The sequence below is a fragment of the Loxodonta africana genome, chromosome 10 (genome assembly GCF_030014295.1).
Source record: "Loxodonta africana isolate mLoxAfr1 chromosome 10, mLoxAfr1.hap2, whole genome shotgun sequence".
NCBI lineage: Eukaryota > Metazoa > Chordata > Mammalia > Proboscidea > Elephantidae > Loxodonta > Loxodonta africana.
In genome coordinates this window covers 20757887-20776320 of record NC_087351.1, presented here as the reverse complement: position 1 = coordinate 20776320, position 18434 = coordinate 20757887, and the positions used below count along the sequence as shown (strand labels likewise).

General features: G+C 37.1%; 1 protein-coding gene across 1 annotated transcript in view; it reads right to left on the bottom strand.

Annotated features, from left to right (window-relative positions):
* Positions 1-716: 716 nt before the first annotated feature.
* The window catches only part of DPH6 (diphthamine biosynthesis 6), a 214241-nt gene continuing 196523 nt past the window's right edge, over positions 717-18434 (bottom strand). The window contains exons 8-9 of the mRNA XM_010598317.3: positions 15466-15553; positions 717-14242 (exon numbers count right to left, since the gene is read on the bottom strand). Of these exons, the coding sequence (XP_010596619.1) occupies positions 14189-14242; positions 15466-15553 (142 nt within the window). The 3' untranslated portion in view covers positions 717-14188. The remainder of the gene's footprint in view (positions 14243-15465; positions 15554-18434) is intronic.

The window sequence follows — 18434 nt, the reverse complement described above, 5'->3', positions numbered from 1 at the left end:
AAGTAATAAGGAAAATATCAGTCTAAAGGGCTAACGGACCACAAGAACCACAGCCTCCATGAACCTGAGCCCAGAAGAATCAGACGGTGCCCAGCTACCACTACTGACTGCTCTGACAAGGATCACAATAGAGGGTTCTGGACAGAGTGGGAGAAAAATATAGAGCAAAATTCAAATTCACACAAAAAAGACCAGATTTACTGGTGTGACAGAGACTGGAGGAACCCCAAGACTATGGCCCTGGACACCCTAACTCAGAACTGAAGCCACTCTCAAAGTCCACCGTTCAGTCCAAGATTAGACAGGCCTATAAAACAAATAATAACACAGGTCAGGAATGGGCTTCTGAGTTTAATCAAGTATACGAGACCAAATGGGCAACACCTGACCAAAAACAAAGATGAGAAGGCAGGAAGGGACAGGAAACCTGGAAGAATGGACATGGGGAACCCAGGCTACAAAGGGAAAGGGGGAGAGTGCTGACACATTGCAGAGTTTGCAACCAACACCACAAAAGAATTTGTGTATAAATTTTTGAATGTGAAACGAATTTGCACTGTAAACCTGCACCTAAAACAGAATAAAATTAAAAAAAGAAAAAACTAAGAATCTGTATTTGCAACAAATGAAATTATGCATATAATTTCTTTATACGCATATAAAGAAACTTTAGCATATAAGTACAGATTATAAATAACACATCTAGATAACGCTTACTTAATTCAACACATATAAAAGAATTTTTAGAAGCAAATCTAGAATTCCTTGTCAAGAAACCATCTTCTAAGTTTCTTCTTGTTCTTTTTCAGATGCATAAATTTTAGACATGTACAATCATAATATAGACAAAATCGTGCTTTTATCATTCAAAGCTATGTTAAGCGCTTGGCTGCTAACCAAAAGGTTGGTGGTTCGAGTCCACACAGAGGCACCTGAAAGAAAATTCTGGTGACCTACTTCTGAAAAATCAGTCATTGAAAACCTTATGGAGCACAGTTCCACTCTGCTACACATGAGGTCACCATCAGTCAAAAGCACCTCGATGGGAGGCTGTGGATGGTGCAAATGGCTAAACATTTGACTACTAACTGAAAGGCTGTGGTTCAAATCCACCCAGAAGCACCTTAGAAGAAAGGCCTGGCTGGTGATCTACTTCTGAAAATGTACAGTCACTCAAAAGTCTGTGGAGCACAGTGCCGCTCTGAAACATACTGGGGTCACCAAGAGTCAGAATGGATTCGATGGCGACTGGTGAATTAGTAATCATCTCAACAGCAGTGGGTTTTATTTTTGGTTTTATAAGTAATATTTTCAAGGGCTGCATAATATTTCACTGAGATGATACCCTGTAACTTAGCTATTGGCATTAAAAAGAAAAAGGCAATGGAATCCACTGGTAAACGCTTAGAGAAGTGTCTGGTATACAGTAAGCTGGAATACAAACATTAGCGCTGGCTCTCATTATCATCATCATTATTGTTATCGTTGCTTTATCACTGCAATTATAACTGTTCTTTAGGTACTAGAAAAGAATGAAACTTCAAAGAAACTAGATGTATAAATATTCAAACTGAATTGCTGTATATATTCTTGTGAAATCCTAGAGAATCAACTAAAAAGGTAATAGAAATAACATTTTGTAAGGAAGTTTTATAAAATGAATTTATAAAAAATTAAAAACTTTATGGAGACACTGAATTCTTAGAAAACATAATAGAAGCAAGCCATAATTAAAGCCAGCATTTACTGAACATTTGGTAAGTGCCAGGCACTGTTGTAAGTACCTTAAGTTTATTTACGAGTTTAATTTTCAAAAGCACCTTATAAGGTATATGTTACCCTGTTTCAGGAAGTCTAAGACAACATAAGTTGTAACACATATCATAATTTCAAAGGTGTCAAAATATGAAAAAAAAAGTATGGCTTAGAATCAGTAAAATACAGTATTATTTTACAGATGAGGAAACTGAGGCAAGAGAGGTTAGGACACTCTCCTGAGCTCGCTCAACATTAAGTGAAAGGCAGCCTGGTTTGCTTTCGAAATACATCTTGGTATACATAAGTAAAACCATTTTTATCAATTAACCTTGTATCCAGAGACCTTGCTAAATGCAGTATTAATTCCAAGAATGTATGTGTAAGTTTCGTTTTGTATTTTCTGTTTATACAGTCATCATCTGCAAATAATGATAGTTTGCATTCTACCTTTCCCTAACTTAGTTATTTATTTTTCTTGACTTTCCCACTGTGCCACTAGTTATATAGAAGTGGTGATTTCAGGCACCCTTACCTTTTCCTTAAACTCAAGATACTATCAGATTGAATCTGGTGATAATTCATCTCGACCAAGTTGGGTTATTCCGTGTGTTGACACAGTGAACGCATTGATCGATTTTCAGATGCTAAAAACCAGACTTGCATCCATCGAATAACCCAATTTGGTCATAATTCAATTTGACGGAATTTGGTGAATGATTTTTAAATCTATGTTTACATGGAAGGTTGACTTACAATTTTCCTTTTTCTTACTATCATTATCGGGTTTAATTATCTCCAAGTATATATATATTTTTTCATTGCACCAATTTTCACAATAGCTGAAATGCAGAAACAACCTAAATGTCCATCAACAGATGAATAAACAAAATGTGGTGTAAATATATATAACAATGGAATACTGTTGTTGGCAGGTGTCATTGAGTTGGTTCCTACTCATAGTGACTCCATATATAGCAGAATGAAACACTGCCTGGTCCTGTGCCATCCTCACAATCGTTGTTATGCTTGAGCCCATTTTTGCAGCCACTGTGTCAATCCATCTCATTGAGGGCCTTCCTGAAGTATATTTTCTTAAAAGTTAGAAACATGAGTCCAATGTACAGATTGAACATGCATCAAATAGCAGTAAAGATTTAATTAATCCATTGAGTAAAGCTGGTTCCGAGAGAATCTGAGAAAAAATACATACATAATGAAAGAACGTCAGGGTAAGATCGATGGACAGATACGCAACTCGTAAATGTCCCACAGGGCAATAACATCATAACTTTGGGGGTTATTTCTTCTATCTATCTAACAAAATCATTCACATTCCTACCAAACAAAAATCTATTAGTAACTGACTTCATAGAGTCTGGGCCTTAATAAGTGAATAGTAAGTCAAAGAAACGGTTTCTCTGCTTGCCTGCTAACGGAAAGGTTGGAGGCTTGCGTTCACCCAGAGATGCCTTGGGAGAAATTCCTGGTGATCTTCTGAAAAGTCAGCCATTGAAAACCCTATGGGGCATGGAGTTGTCATGAGCCAGAATAGATTCGACGGCCACCAGTTAGGTCAAACAAAGTTTCATTCTCCAGAGACTTAAATAATCTTAGGGAGCGCCTGTTCCACAATGCTCCAGAATAACACTGAAAGGACGCACAATCACCCTTTCCAAAACATTTTCAACAAAAATGTTGGTTATACTCACCAAAATCTACGCTACGCAAGCCTCATGATTTCCCTCTTGCCTTCTGGAAACGTTTTTATAAAATTGGCATTTTGCACCTTAAATCCTTGGTAAAATTTACACATGAAGACATCTAGGCCTGGAACTGTGTAAGGTTTTTAATAAAAGACTTAATTTCTTTAATAACTATGGATCTATTAAGATTTGCCATATTTTTTCTGGTGTCAAAGTTTTTTTTTTTTTTTAAGGGATTTTTCCATTTCATCTAGGTTTTCAAGTTTATTGACTTAACGTGTGACTTAGTCATCTAGTGCTGCCATAACAGAAATACCATGAGTGGACGGCTTTAACAAAGAGAAATTTATTTCCTCACAGTCTAGTAGTCCAAATTCAGGGCGTCCGCTCCAGGGAAAGGCTTTCTCTCTCTGTTGGCTACGGAGGAAGGTCCTTGTCCTCAATCTTCCCCTGGTTGAGGAGCTTCTCAGGCGCACAAGGACCCTGTGTCCAAAGGACATGCTCTGCTCCTGGTGCTGCTTTCCTAGTGGCATGAGGTCCCCAACTCTCTCCTTGCTTCCCTTTCATCTGTGTGCAGGCCACACCCCAGGAAAACTCCCTTTACACTGGATCAGGGAGGTGACCTGAGTAATGGTGGTGTTACAATTCCACCCTAATCCTCTTAACATAAAATTACAATCACACAATGGAGGACAACCACACAATACAGGGAATCACGGCCTAACCAAGTTGACACATGAATTTTGGGGGGGGCACAATTCAATCCACAACAATGTGGTTATAGAGCAATATTCTTTTTTTTTTTTTTTTTAACATCTGAAGGAGTCATGACCTCTGTTTTTAAATTTCTGGTATTGCATATTTGTGCCTTCTCTCTTTTTATCTTGGTCAGTGTTGTCAGGGATTGATAGATTTTAGTCATTTCCAAGAATCAATCCCTGGCTTTGGTGACCTCTCTATTATATGTTTACTATTTAATCAATTTCTTTTTATCCTTACATTTTCTTCTGGGTATCTTTTGGCAAAAATTGCTATTCTTTTTTTTTTTTAACTTTTAAAGATGATTGCTCATTGATTTTCAGCCTTTCTTCGTATGTAACGTATATATTTGAAGGTAAATTTCACTAGCAGTACTCCTTTAATGTTATTTCTTTTCTCATGTTTTGACATGTCAGATTTTTCAATATTATTTGGTTAAATTTTTTATTAGTTTCCTTTGGTATTTACTTATTGTATTATGGATTATTTAAAAATTTATTGCTTAACTTCTACAGACTTGAAGAACGTTTAGCTATCTTTCTTGTGACTGATTGATAGCTTAATCTTATTGTGGTATGAGGGTATTTCCTGTTAATTTCAATTCTTTAAACTTTGTAGACTTGTTTTATGGCTCTGGATTAAAAAAAAAACAAAAAACCCAATGCCATCAAGTCGATTCCGACTCATAGTGACCCTGTAGGACAGAGTAGAACTGCCCAATAGTTTCCAAGGAGCGTCTGGTGGATTCAAACTGCCAACCTTTTGGTTAGCAGCTGTAGCACTTAAGCACTACACCACCAGGGTTTCCTGGATAGGGTCATTTTTTAAAGTAACTTCTAGTTTGCTTGAAAAGAATATGTGTTCTGCAGTTGTTGGGTGTAGTGTTTCTCTATGCCCATTGGGTCAAGTTTGCTAATTGTGCTGTTTTAACGTATTCCTAAAGACTTTTTTTGTTTTTTGCCTGTTTTTTCTATCTATACTTGAGAGAGGTACGTGAAAATCTCTCACAATGACTATAGAATTGTCAATTTCCTCCCTATTGCGCTGCCAATTTTTGTTACACATGTTTTGAGGCTATACTATTACAAGCATACAAATTTAAAATTGTTACATTTTCCTGGTGAATTGTTTCTTATAACATTATGAAGTGCACTTTATAGTAATGCTTTTCATCTTAAAGCATGTTTTGTCTTTTATTAAAAGTTACATAAGTTCTTTTGCCTAGTGTTTGCATGGCACATGTTTTCCCATCCTTTTACTTTCAAACTTTCTATACCCTATTTTTAGCTGCACCTCTTCCAAAGTGTTTGATTTTTTTTTTATGCGTACTTATGTTCTTTGATATTCCTTGTCTTTTAACTGGAATGTTTAAAGCATTTATACTTAATGCAATTAGCAATATATGTGTTTAAATCCATAATCACGCCATATGATTTCTGTTTGTGCTACCTGTTGTTTCTTTCACTCTTTTATGTTGCCTTTTTAAAAATTGTTTTTTATATTATTACATTTCCGCCTTCATTAGATTGCATGTTATACCCATTTATATTATTTTAGTGGATATCCTAGAGTTTATGTTTTCTTGATTTATAATCTAAGCATTTGGTTAGCAGTCAAGCTTTTAGACCCTGTGCCACCACGGTGCCTGCCTTCCTAGTAAGGAATACAAAGTCTTTAACCATTTAACTTCATTTCCCTATCCCCTGACTTACATGAAGTGTTATTTTATATGCTGTGTATACTTTAAACTTCAAGAGATATTACACTGTTGTTACGCAGACAATATTCATTTAGATTTTTCCATGTTTACCCATCTCATTGCTCTTAGATCCTTCCTGCATCTCTGACCTTCATCTGGGATTATTTTTCTCCCTTAACATTGCTTTGTATCTTTTGATGTGGGTCTGCTAGTATGAGTTTTCTGTTTTTGTTTGAAAATTTCTTAACTTCACTTTTATTTTTCCCAATATTTTATTAAGAAAAATTTTAAACATATAGAAAAGCTGAAACAATTTGACAATGACCACCAATATATCCACCACCTAAAGTCTACAATTATCATTTTGCTCTGTTTGTTTTATCATGTAACTATCTACTCATACATTCACCATTGATACAGTTTATATTTTTGATGTATTTCAAACTAAGTTGCAAACAGTATGGTTTATTCCTAAATACTTCATTATGCATGTTATTAACTAGAGTCCATATTTTGTATATATCTTGAGGAAAAATTTACATACAGGAAAATGGATACACCATACTTGTACCATTCAGTGAGTTTTGACAAATGTATTATTATAATCCCTGAAAGTTCCCTCACTTTTATTCTTGAAGGATCTTCTTCTGGGTATAGAATTCTAGGATGGCAGGCATTTTCATTTAGCATTTAAAATATATGATTCCATTCTTTTTGCTCTAATTTTTCCACAGAAAAGCTAGGTTTCACTCTAACCAACTTTGGCTGTTTAAAATCTTTTCTTTGTCCTTTATTTTCAACAATTTTACCATGATGTGCTCAGATATGGATCTCTTTTTTGTTTGAGATTCATAAAACTTCTTGACTCTGTAACTTGGTGTGTCTCATTGATTCTGGAAAGTTCTCAGTCATTATCTTTTTTTTTTTCCATCTTATTTAAAAACAGATTTTATTTTTGTTGTTGTTGTTGATAATATACACAGAACACATACCAATTCAACAATTTATACATGCACAATTCAGTGACATTGATTACATTCTCTAAATTGTGCAACATTTTCACTCTCCTTTTCCAAATTGCTCCTCCTCCATTAATATAAACTCACTGCCCTCTAGGGTTCCTATCTAATGTTTTGAGTTCCTATTCTCAATTTGTGCCCATATAGATAGATCTTAAAAGAGCACAATGCACAAAGCAGACATTCTTTACTAGTTAAGCTAAACTACTGTTTGGTTTTAAGAAGACTTTAGAATTTGAGGTTTAAGGTTTAAAGGTCATTTTAGAGCAATAGTTTTGGGGGTTCACCCAGCCCATATGGCTCCAGAAAGTCTGGGTATATTTTAGTGAGAGATTCTATGGAAGAATCTGAATCAAAGGGCAGAAACTGCAGAACAGAATTTCAGCCATTGTATTTTTAAATATTGCATCTTTCCCATTATCCCTCTCTTCTCTTTCTGACACTAATTCCCTGTATTTTCAACCTTCTTACTTTTTCTATGTGTCCTATTTCTAATGTATATTTTTTATGTTTCTCTCCATGCTTCATTCTGAATATTTTCTTTTAGCCTATCTTCCAGTTCACTAAATCACTGGCTGGGTTTACACTCTCCTGATGACTCTTAGCCCTTTCCCCTTCCCCAAACACTAATAGCTCAGTACTACCATCTGGCTTGAGTCCAAAAGGATTCATTTTTTTACTCTCAATCTGGGGTTAAATCTTTCACCACATGAATCACAGAATTCCCAGATCATACTTATCCCTTAAGATGCAATCCCCATGTCAGTGGGCAGTATGACAACTCTCCCATCATCCCTTCATCCTATATATTTTATTTATTTGTTTGTCTGTCTCACTCCATTGGAAGTAAGCTCGATGCAGGCAATATTTTTTGGCTGTTCAATTCATTGTATCTCCAGTGTCCAAACACCGCCAGTCTAATAGTAAACCAAAAACCAAACGCACTGGCATCGAGTCGATTCCGACTCACAGCGACTCTATAGGACAGAGTAAAACTAAATCCATAGAGTTTCCAAGGAGCACCTGGTGGATCTGAACTGCTGATCTTTTGGTTAGCAGCCGTAGCTCTTAACCACTATGCCACCACGGTTTCCAGGCTAATAGTAGTACACACTTAATAAATACCTGTTAAATGAATAAATAGTATGCAATGGAAACTTTATGAAAACACTAATCAGAAACTTTATTTCTTAAAACAATGACAGCATCAATAATAACAACAAAAGGTGCAAAGTATACTATAACAATTAAATAATGAGTTAAAAAATAGTCAATTAGAATTTGAAAGCAGAGACGGAAATCAATTGATTGGTTATTTTTGTTATTACTCTCCCCTAAGGGATAAGTCTCCCACAGTTTAGGGTACGAGAACACTCCTCCTCTGCCCAGTTTGTTTCCTGACTTCTGGATACAGGTGTATGCTGTTACTACTACTGACGTCCATGCACTAGGGACAGAAATGAGTCAAGAAGCCTTCTAAATTTATACGTATTTGACTCTTGATTTAATAACCTGCCCCAGTGACCATTTGCAGCATCAGTGGTCAAGTGGTACCTAAGTCCCAAGAACAATCCTAGCCCAAGTCATATTATTTAGGTTTTGGTTTTAAACTCTAAGTGCCTTGCTCCTTCTTATCAAATCTGTTTTTCTGCTCTTTAGCCTGATGGCAAAGGTGGACAAAAAATAAGGTAGTGCTGAACCAAAAGTTGGTGAGTAAAAGTCATCATTTATCCCCTTCCTCTGCCCCATTTGGGGTCCTGGTGGTGCAGTGGTTAAGCGTTTGGCTGCTAACCAAAAGGTCGGCAGTTTGAATCCATCAGCTACTCCTCAGAAACCGAAACCCTATGGTGCAGTTCTACTCTGTCCTACAGGGTTGCTATGAATCAGAATCAACTTGATAGCAAAGGGTGTTGTCCCATTTGTTGGGGAATGTTTTTGAGGTGGCATAGAGATAGTGGAGCCCTGGTGCGGCAGCGGTTAAGAGCTTGGCTGCTATCCGAAAAGGTCTGCGGTTCGAATTCAAAAAGCCGCTCCTTGGAAAACCTATGGGGCAATACTACTCTGTCCTGTAGGGTTGCTATGAGTCAGAACTGACTCGACAGCAATGCCTTTTTTTTTGGTTGTAGAGATAGTAGGAGTCCTTGGGTGGCTCAAACGGTTAAATCAACTAATACCCGAAAGGGTGCCAGTTCAAACCCACCCACAGGCACCGAGGAAGAAAAACCTGGTGCTCTGCTTCTGCAAGTTCACAGCCTTGATAACCCTGTGGAGCGCAGTTCTGTTCTGCACACATGGGGTTGCCATGAGAAGAAACTGACTCGACGGCACCTGGTTTGGCTTTGGTTAATAGAGACAGTGGCAGCCATATCTCCATGGAGGAGACTGCTGAATTTATGCAGGTAGCTCTGCGCAGTTAGAGCAAATTTCGGTGCAGGACATACTAAGGAGGCCAGCCATCACAGAACTTTTAGGCATCTTTGATTCATATACTATTCCTAGGAGTCTCTGTTAAGATTTTGTACTTTAGGGTTAACTAGATTTCAACTTTGACTTGTGGATACTGCTTTCATGTGAGTTCTATGGAAAGTTTTTAAGGGCCCTAATATGTCTCTTGTCACCTAGACTGCTAAAACCTTCTAGAATAAAATTTATTTAGCACTAGAAACTCATTATCCTCTCTGTTAATTTTCTTTATCAAATATTTTTCAAATTAAAAAATGAGTTACAGATACGTAAAGAATTAAGCTTCCTGTGTTTTCCTCTTTCCAGTCTTCCCCCTCAAAGAAACCAATATTATCAGTCTTATGATTGTAAGAGCCCTGGTGGCACAGTGGTTAAGTGCTACAGCTGCTAACCAAAAGGCTGGCAGTTCAAATCTACTAGGCACTCCTTGGAAACCCTATGGGACCATTCTAGTCTGTCCTATAGGGTCACTATGAGTCAGAATTGACTCTATGGCAATGGGTTTTTGTGATTATATGCCCCATCTCTTACTATTCTCATTTAAACATGAATAAATATGTAAGGTCCCTGCTTCTATCACTAGTTTTTAGAAAAAGAGGAGCATAAAATATACATTAGGGTCATAACTTTAGTTCAGATTAGCCAAACGAGGGATAACTTTCACTGTAATTACTGATAATTACTTCAACTTAAAGTTGGAATTTTTCTGTAATTTGCCCATATTTATAGTGAACCCCATGTAGACCCACACAGTTCTTAAAACAAGGCAGATGCTTATAGGTATTTGTCAAATTGAACAGAAAAATAAAAGTACAAGGATAGTTTAATGTTATAAAGTTTCTCAAAATATTTGATATTTCTGAAATAAAGCAAAATAATCTGCAAGAGCAAAGAATGGACTCTGAGACCAATGGTATTGCTCAACATTTACAACTTTTAAGAATGTGAGCTTTTATAATTATATAAAAAATACACATAATTGTCCCATGAAATTATTTCCATAAAAAACAAAATTAAGGACTAAGTGATAATACCAACAGCAACAACAACAAAACCAAACCCGTTGCTGTCAATTTGATTCTGATTCATAGCAACCTTATCGGACAGAGTCGAACTGCCCCACAGGGTTCCAAGGCGCGCCTGGTGCATTCCAACTGCCAAACTTTTGGTTAGCAGCTATAGCTCTTAACCACTATGCCACCAGGGTTTCCAAGTGATAACAGGGTACATGAAAAAAAAAAAAAAAACCGACGGCCGTTGAGCCAATTCTGACTCATAGTGACTCTACAGGACAGAGCAGAACTGCCCCATAGGGTTTCCAAAGAGTGCCTGGTGGATTCAAACTGCTTACCTTTTGATTAGTAGCTGAACTCTTAACCACTATGCCACCAGGGCTCATAGGGTACGTTAGTACTCATGAAATTATATCAACAAAATTAAAAATTAAGCACTAAGTGATAGCAGGGTACATCAGTAAAACTGGGGCTAAGTTTCTGTGAACCCTGTCCCATTAAAAATACAATGGCTTTGTCAACAATCTGAAATATGATTTCCCATAAGCTGTTTGAAAATCAGCTACTTAAGGCAGAACAGCTTCTGAATAGTTAAAAGTAAAAATCTTGATTCCTCTGTAAAAGGTTATACATTTTAATATGATCTTTCGGTTGATTTATGTAAAGCTTTGTATTTTTCATTTTCTCAAGCTTGTCATTGTAGTGATATATGGTATATTTTAGCATCAATTTTGCCATAAGCAATGAAGTCAGGGCCCCTAAGAAATTTTAATATATTTCCCCATTTTTAACCCAGAGCTTTCCATTATTCAGCTATTTTGTTTGGGATTCCATGTTTAGTTGATATCAGTTTTATACTCAGAAATAAATTAAGATTTTACTTAAAGGTAAAATTCAAATAGATCAATTATTTAATAGAAAAGTTTAAGGGTTATCATATATAAAATGAAAAATCTCAGTGATAACTAAAAATTTATACTAACAACCTCTCTAAAAGCTGCATTTTATATTCTAGTTTGGTTGGTGCATTTTTCTCTAATGAGATAGAAAAATAAGCAAGTGACTGTCATTAAATGATATGCCAAATGAAATGGATGTACATGTCTATTAAAAGAGTCTGTAAAAAGAAAAAATAATGGACAGTAACAAATAATCAGTTAAATTCAAAAATTTTTATTTGAACTAACAGCTGTTACAAAGGGTATGAAGATGAAAAAGAAACAATCTCAGTCCTCAAGAAATTTACAACTTAGAAGAAATAATAAGACATGCCCTCAAACAACTCTAATATAAAGGTGAATAAATATAGTAGTCACAAGAAAGAGAGAAACAAAGGGCTAAGGCAATTCACCTGTATGTGGCTAAATGTATGAGAGTATTTGAGGTCAGTCTTGCATCATGGGCAGGATGCAAACAGTTAAAGGACGGGAAGAAAAAAGGAAGGCAGATAAAATACAACAAGCAAAGGCAAACAAATGTAGTAGCTGAGGGTATTAAAAAAATAAATTAAAACAAAAAACCAAACTCATTGCTGTTGAGTCGATTCCGACGCATACTGACTCTATAGGACAGAGTAGAACTGCCCCCAAAGGGTTTCCAAGGAGTGGCTGGTGGATTCGAACTGCTGACCTTCTGGTTAGCACTCAATCTCTTAACTACTGTGCCACCAGGGCCTAGTAAGGGGGTATTTAATGGTTCAGTATTACTGGAGCAAAGGATACATGCAGGGGAGTTACTGGAACAAGACTGAAAAAGGATGTTAAAGGAACATGTCAGGTGGCCTTCAAGCCACTGTTAAATATTTTTATTTTGAAGAAAATTTAGCAGTATTGTGGGGTTTTGTGCAGGAAGCTGAAAACCAGAAAGAAACTTAATATGTCAGTGGAATCGAACAGAGAGAGAATGAAAGTAAGGAGGCCACTTAAAGAAGCTGTATCTTGCCTAAACTCTTGGGCAAGATATAACTTTAGTGAGGGCATGAGGATGGAATGGTGCGAGAGCCATCTAGCACTAGAACATGAAGGATTAGGTAACCAATTGAATGTCGACGGTAATTGAGAGAGAGCTGTCAGGGATGACGCCAATATTCTGTGCCTCAGTTACTCAGGGGGAAAACAGCTGGGTTAAATAACAAAAATGGGGAAAAGTACAACTGGAGGGGATAATGAGTTCAAGGTCTGTACATATTAAAACTGAGATGTACTGGCTGCCATGTCAAACAACTAGTCAGAAATAAGCATGTAGAGTTAAGGAGAAAGAAGAGGGATTACTAGATAGGCTGGAAACAGTGATTTGTGGATCATCTGCACAGAGGCAGTAACTAAAATTGTGGGAAAATTCCAGAAAGAAAAACATTGGGAAAAAAAAGGAACCATAAATAGAACTTGAGGCATATGTACATGTGGAAGGTAAGAAGAGAAGATACTGAACAAGAGAGAAGAAACCTTGAGAGCAGTAGAAAAAAGTCAGAATAGTACAGTGGTATGTAAGTATTACGGGGGAAAATTTCAAGAAGGAGATGGTGGCCAATATTATCAAAGAAAAAGATTATGAGGATGCAAAATGACCAACAGAATTTCATCAATGTAAAGTGAGATCAAACTGGACTGAGAATATGTTATAGAGCAAATGGAAACTGAAGCAATTTGGGGAAGAGATACAGATTTCAGAGCAGTATTCAAGGTTGTTCAGTCTAGGCATCACTGTTATTTGGGGAGGACTCCTAATCTGTGTTTGAAATGGCAATGTAGTTTTGTGGGTTAGTGTTTGTTAGTTTTGTTCTTTAGCATCTATTCATTTTTCTTTTGGTAACCAAACTTTGTTTTTCCTCTGGAGAATCATTTTCTCTACTACCTGGGTAGGCTCAGGGTTACGGCTGGTGACTTGGCCAGCACTCTGCGGTGGACCCTGTGACTGACTTATGGAGGGACATGGTAATTAATCCAAAGTCACTGAGGTGCAATAGGATTTCTGGGAAAAAAAACTATTTCCCTCTGGATTCACACCAAGAGGGTATAAAACTTCTGGTTGCTGCAATAAGCTTGCCACCTTACAGCCTGTTATTTGCTACAAAAACAGTTCTGAGGTAACATTTACCATATTAAGTTATAACATTGAAGATAAAAGAAAGTTATTTTAACATCAGCACAATACTAAAAAATTGCATTTTGTTATCAACTATAAAACAATGAGTCGATATTTTTCCTGATTAACCGATAATGAATACATTCAAAACAAAAATGATACATCACTTTGGTGACACCCACTAGAAGAAGCTTGATTGGCTAAATGAAGTGATTGCCTTCCCGTCTTCATTTTCAAATGCCTCTGCATCATGATATTAGGGGCAGAGATGGGAAAAAGAAAGAGGGAAGGAGGAAAAGAAACCACTGTGACGAAAGTGAAAAAAGGCTGCAGAAATGAGTGTTGGATATGAGGTAAAAAAAAAAAAAATGCATGTATCACATCGATCATAATTCATATATCACATAGTTTTTTTATAGATGAGGAGGATGTATTAACAAAAGACAGAGAAAGAGTGAATCCTAGGAAGCCGGCAGTACTAATAATGAAACAAGACACATTTCCCCAATGAACCCATGGTTCCATTAACTTCATCTGATGAAGGTATACATTTGTAAATAACCAAAAGCAAAAAACAAAACAAAACAAAACAACTGTAGTAAGAAGAATCTGGCCAAAATAATTGAGAAAATGTCATGGGATGCTTTCAAATAGAAATGGTAGCTTAGTCAATCACGTGCAAAACGCTTTTCAAGAATTATGTACATAATTAGACGTTCTGTTGTTGTCAGGCGCCGGGAACACCTAAAAAAAAGAAAAAACAAGGAAAATACACTCATATTTATTCAGTGTCAGTAAATATCTCACCTTCAGGAAGTAACACTGTTTTCTGCAATAGGTCAAATGGACTGTGAAGACCAATGAAATATCAAAACGACAAAGTGGATAGTGAGCTATTCAGGTAGAGCTGAACATAAACACGATGGCAGAAGCATCTAAACAAGAACTCAGTGGTTCTGATATTCTGTGAATGTACACAGGCAGCAAAAGTTGTAGAGACCTAGAAGTAAGGCATTCCTTTCAGTGGGTCTGAAAGACTTTTGGACAACGTAACTTCATTCTCTTGAGGGTTACCAGCTCTTCAACAAAAGGTTGCCAATACTCATTTTCCAGCCCAATTCAATGACCTATTTTCAATCTTGTCCATCCTAAATTTTATGGAGAATTGACACCAATAACTAGTCTCTATTTCTGAAAACTCTCCCATCCTGGCCTGAGATTTCTGGCCTTCTTACTCTTTTTGTACTTCATTGATCCTGTTGATTATTCAGATGACCTGCCATATAACTGTGGATGTGCCTCGAGATTTGGCGATATAATACAAAAGACGCACAGGGTTTACTGCAATCTTTTTTCTGTCACTACTCTCATTTCCTCCCATAACTTCAGCTAACATTTTCTATGGTGATAAATATAACGCAAATATGACAAGGAACCGATCTTTCAATCTAATCTAATCCACATCTTTACCTATTCCACAAGACATCTTTAAATCAACATTCTGCTGTACCTTGACGATTGGTGTATTTAAAATAAAGCTCTGCATGTTTCTTCCCCATCTTCCATCTTTCATTTCTGTTTTTTGAAAAGCTTTTATTTCTCCTCCCTTCTTAAACTTTGTACAATGAAGATCCAATTCATCCTCAAGTCTTTCTCCTAATGTTTATGTACAATAAGCCTTACCCTGAGTTTACTAGATGATTTAATACTTGTCTATATATTGTCCTGTCTTCTCATCGTTTGATTTCCATTTCCAACTGAACTGCAACATCTTCAGAACTGTGCTATCTTTTGTACTCAAAACTATTCAAGTATGTAAAATTCTTTTTTATTGACTGAGGATCTGGAAAAAAAAATTCGTAATAATTTTTTTACCCTTTGATCCGGTGCTAAAGAACTATATATAAGAGCCAACGCACACATCTCTATTTTCTCCTGAAATGACCGTGCATCTCAGGGCTACTTGCCTTGTCCTCCAAGTGCATTTCCAAAAAGCGCAGATAGGCTACGGGTGCAAACGCATCGGCTGAATGTGTGACTACTTCAGAGGAATCCCTGAAACACAAACGTTTTATAATGCGCTCATCTACTATCTTAATTGTGGCAAATCACTCCTGCTACCAACTGGAAGAGGCCAATGAATTCTCATTTTGTATCTATTTCCACTGATATACGATGTATAGAGATTAGTATCTATTTTTAAGAATCCAACACTTAAGAAAGGATTGAGAACACAAAGCTTTCAAGAAAAAGTAACACGGCTTTCTCCCTTTACAAGGACACATAGTTCACTTTTGGGTTCACTCAAAGCTCTTCTAGCAATCTTGAGATTTAAACTTCTATTCAATTTCATTTTCACAAAGTTGCTTGGTATGGGATAGACATTAAACAATAGTGCTTTATCGTCATGATTGTTCTCATTTTCAAAAAAGTAATTCGCTCTGTGTTTCACACAAAGTCTCAATTATCCCTCACAAAAGCAATACTGGTGATGGTTTTAGCTCTAGATGAACTCTTGATAGTGCAGTTTCATTGCCATTAAGACTGATCGTCTGACACAGTAATTACCACATTCAGGTAAAATGGTATGAACTGCTTGCTGGTACCATATGGATACATGTAGATTAACTTCTATCAAAGGTACCCTGTAAAGCACATATGAGTAACTAACATTATGTGTGAAGTTCTAATGACTAACTGCTTTTTACTGTTGTTTATTAAGAAAGTGATAATGTTTTGCATCTCAACTGAAGTTTTAAAAAAATAGAAGTCCCGCATATCTCTTTAATGCTTCAGGAATTTGTTACATTGTTTTTATGAATTTATTGTAAGCATTTTAACAGTAGTAATACAACAAATTAAAAAAAAATTGCATCAAGTTTGTAATGCAAAGTTAATTAGCGCCAATAGAAGGGACTTCAAAATACTTACCTCCAAAATGTTAAACTTTCATGCACAAAATCTTACTTTCCACTTGAAAGATTTCAGATAAAGTGTTTGATTAAAAAAAAATCATTCATGAATCTGTAGTATCAAATATGTGTCTCATTAATGCTCAGGACAAGTAACACGAAGAATGGCTTCTATGAGCTGAAATAGCAAAGCAACTGATGATAGAAAAAGAATCGTTAAAGAGGATCCTTATGGGAAGGTATAACCTGACTTCACAGGCTGCCTTTCAGCCACTGTGAGGTAGCAAAAAGATGCCACAGGTACAGTGAGGAGGAGGAAGAGGAAGTGAGAAGGAGGCCCTCTTACCTGCCCTTCTGGCTGCAGCCCCTCTTGTCTTCTTAGCCCTAGTTTTATTTCTCCATTTCCTTTAGAGTTATCAGCTCTGTTCCTATTTGATTTAGCAACCAGAATCAAACCTCAACTTCTGTTTACCATCTCACACTTACATCAAATTTCAATCACTCTGTTCCTGAACCCGCCTTAGAAACTGACCCTGTTCCTTAATTACGCCTAAACTAAGGAGCTTGGTTTTGATATCCTTGACAATGGAGTGCACCTCAACTATAATTAACCCTAACCAACACTACCCTCAGTAGAAAGGGTTATAAGCCCTCTCTTCTCATGACAGTTATCCCCACTAGAAATAGAAGGCTGACAGCAAACAGCTCCCTTAATTGATGTAATCACTGCAGTCTGAATTGATACTGTTATCCAGAGAAAATATACAGCATTCTGAGCACCAAATGAAGAAGAATGTAATTTTTATGGATTTTATTAAATCCACAATGTCTAATGGACTATCGTCATTCCATTCACTTGTACAAAGCCAGAGTCAACTGAGAGAGACTAGATCTCAACTGAACAGCTTAGAGTCTCAGAATAATGCTACTACTGCTCTCCTTTTTGCTTCCATAAATTATCACCTGAAACAACTTTCCATGATCACTGGTCTCCATTTGCTTCATGGATCTTACTCTCCCTAAAATCTCGAGGTGGGGTCTACTGAAATATCCTTAGATTAACTCAGACAATTAAGGACAATTGTGCCCCAGGGAAAATGCTTTCCCATTGGCTGTCCTCCTCTCTTTCCCCATTAATGCAGTGATCAGTGCCATCACTAGCTCCCGAACGCCTGAGGCTTCTCCACAGCTAAGAACTTGCCCTATTCCCTTCCATTGCTGCATTTGGCTCACTCCTACTTACAACTTCAAATGGGCAGTTGATCAAGTCCAAGCCTCTCCTACCCAATGCCAGACTCCTGAAGTGTCAGGTCAGGCCCTATCCCTCATTTCAAAAGAGAAAAACGGCATAATCTCTTCAGATCAGCCATGATCTTTGTTCCTACCTCTCCAATAAAAAGATAACTCTGCCAGTCTGGGGCTGAGGCACTGTTTACCTCTCTTGCTCAAACATATGATCCCGTATTCACCAAAATGTATACATACAATCACCATAGACTCACACTTATCCCCATTAAACACACACACACAAAACCAAAGCCATTGCCATCCAGTGGATTTTGACTCACAGTGACCCTAAAGGAGAGAGTAGAACAGCCCCATAGGGTTTCCAAGGCTGTAATCTTTACAGAAGCAGGTTACCACATCTTTCTCCCGTGGGGTGGTTGGTGGGTTCAAACTGCCCACCCTTCTGGGAGCAGCCGAGTGCTTTAACCACAGGGCCAAAAGGGATCCTTCTTATCCTCATAACCTCATAGGCATCCTAAATGTCCTTTCTGTGAAGCCTTCCCTGACATATTTAGACAGTGCTAGTTATCTCCTTTAGGTGCATTAGTAGGCGTTTATAGCCCTTTCATAACACATCCACTAGATCATGTGTGTGTGTGCCTGTCTTCCTTCTTAGACAGGCATACGAAGTTTGTTCAGCTTTGTCTGCCTGCGCCTGCTCACCGACCCCTCGTCCCAGTACATAGCGCACTGCCTGGTACTCATTAGATGTTGGCTGAATAAATAAGTGACCAGAT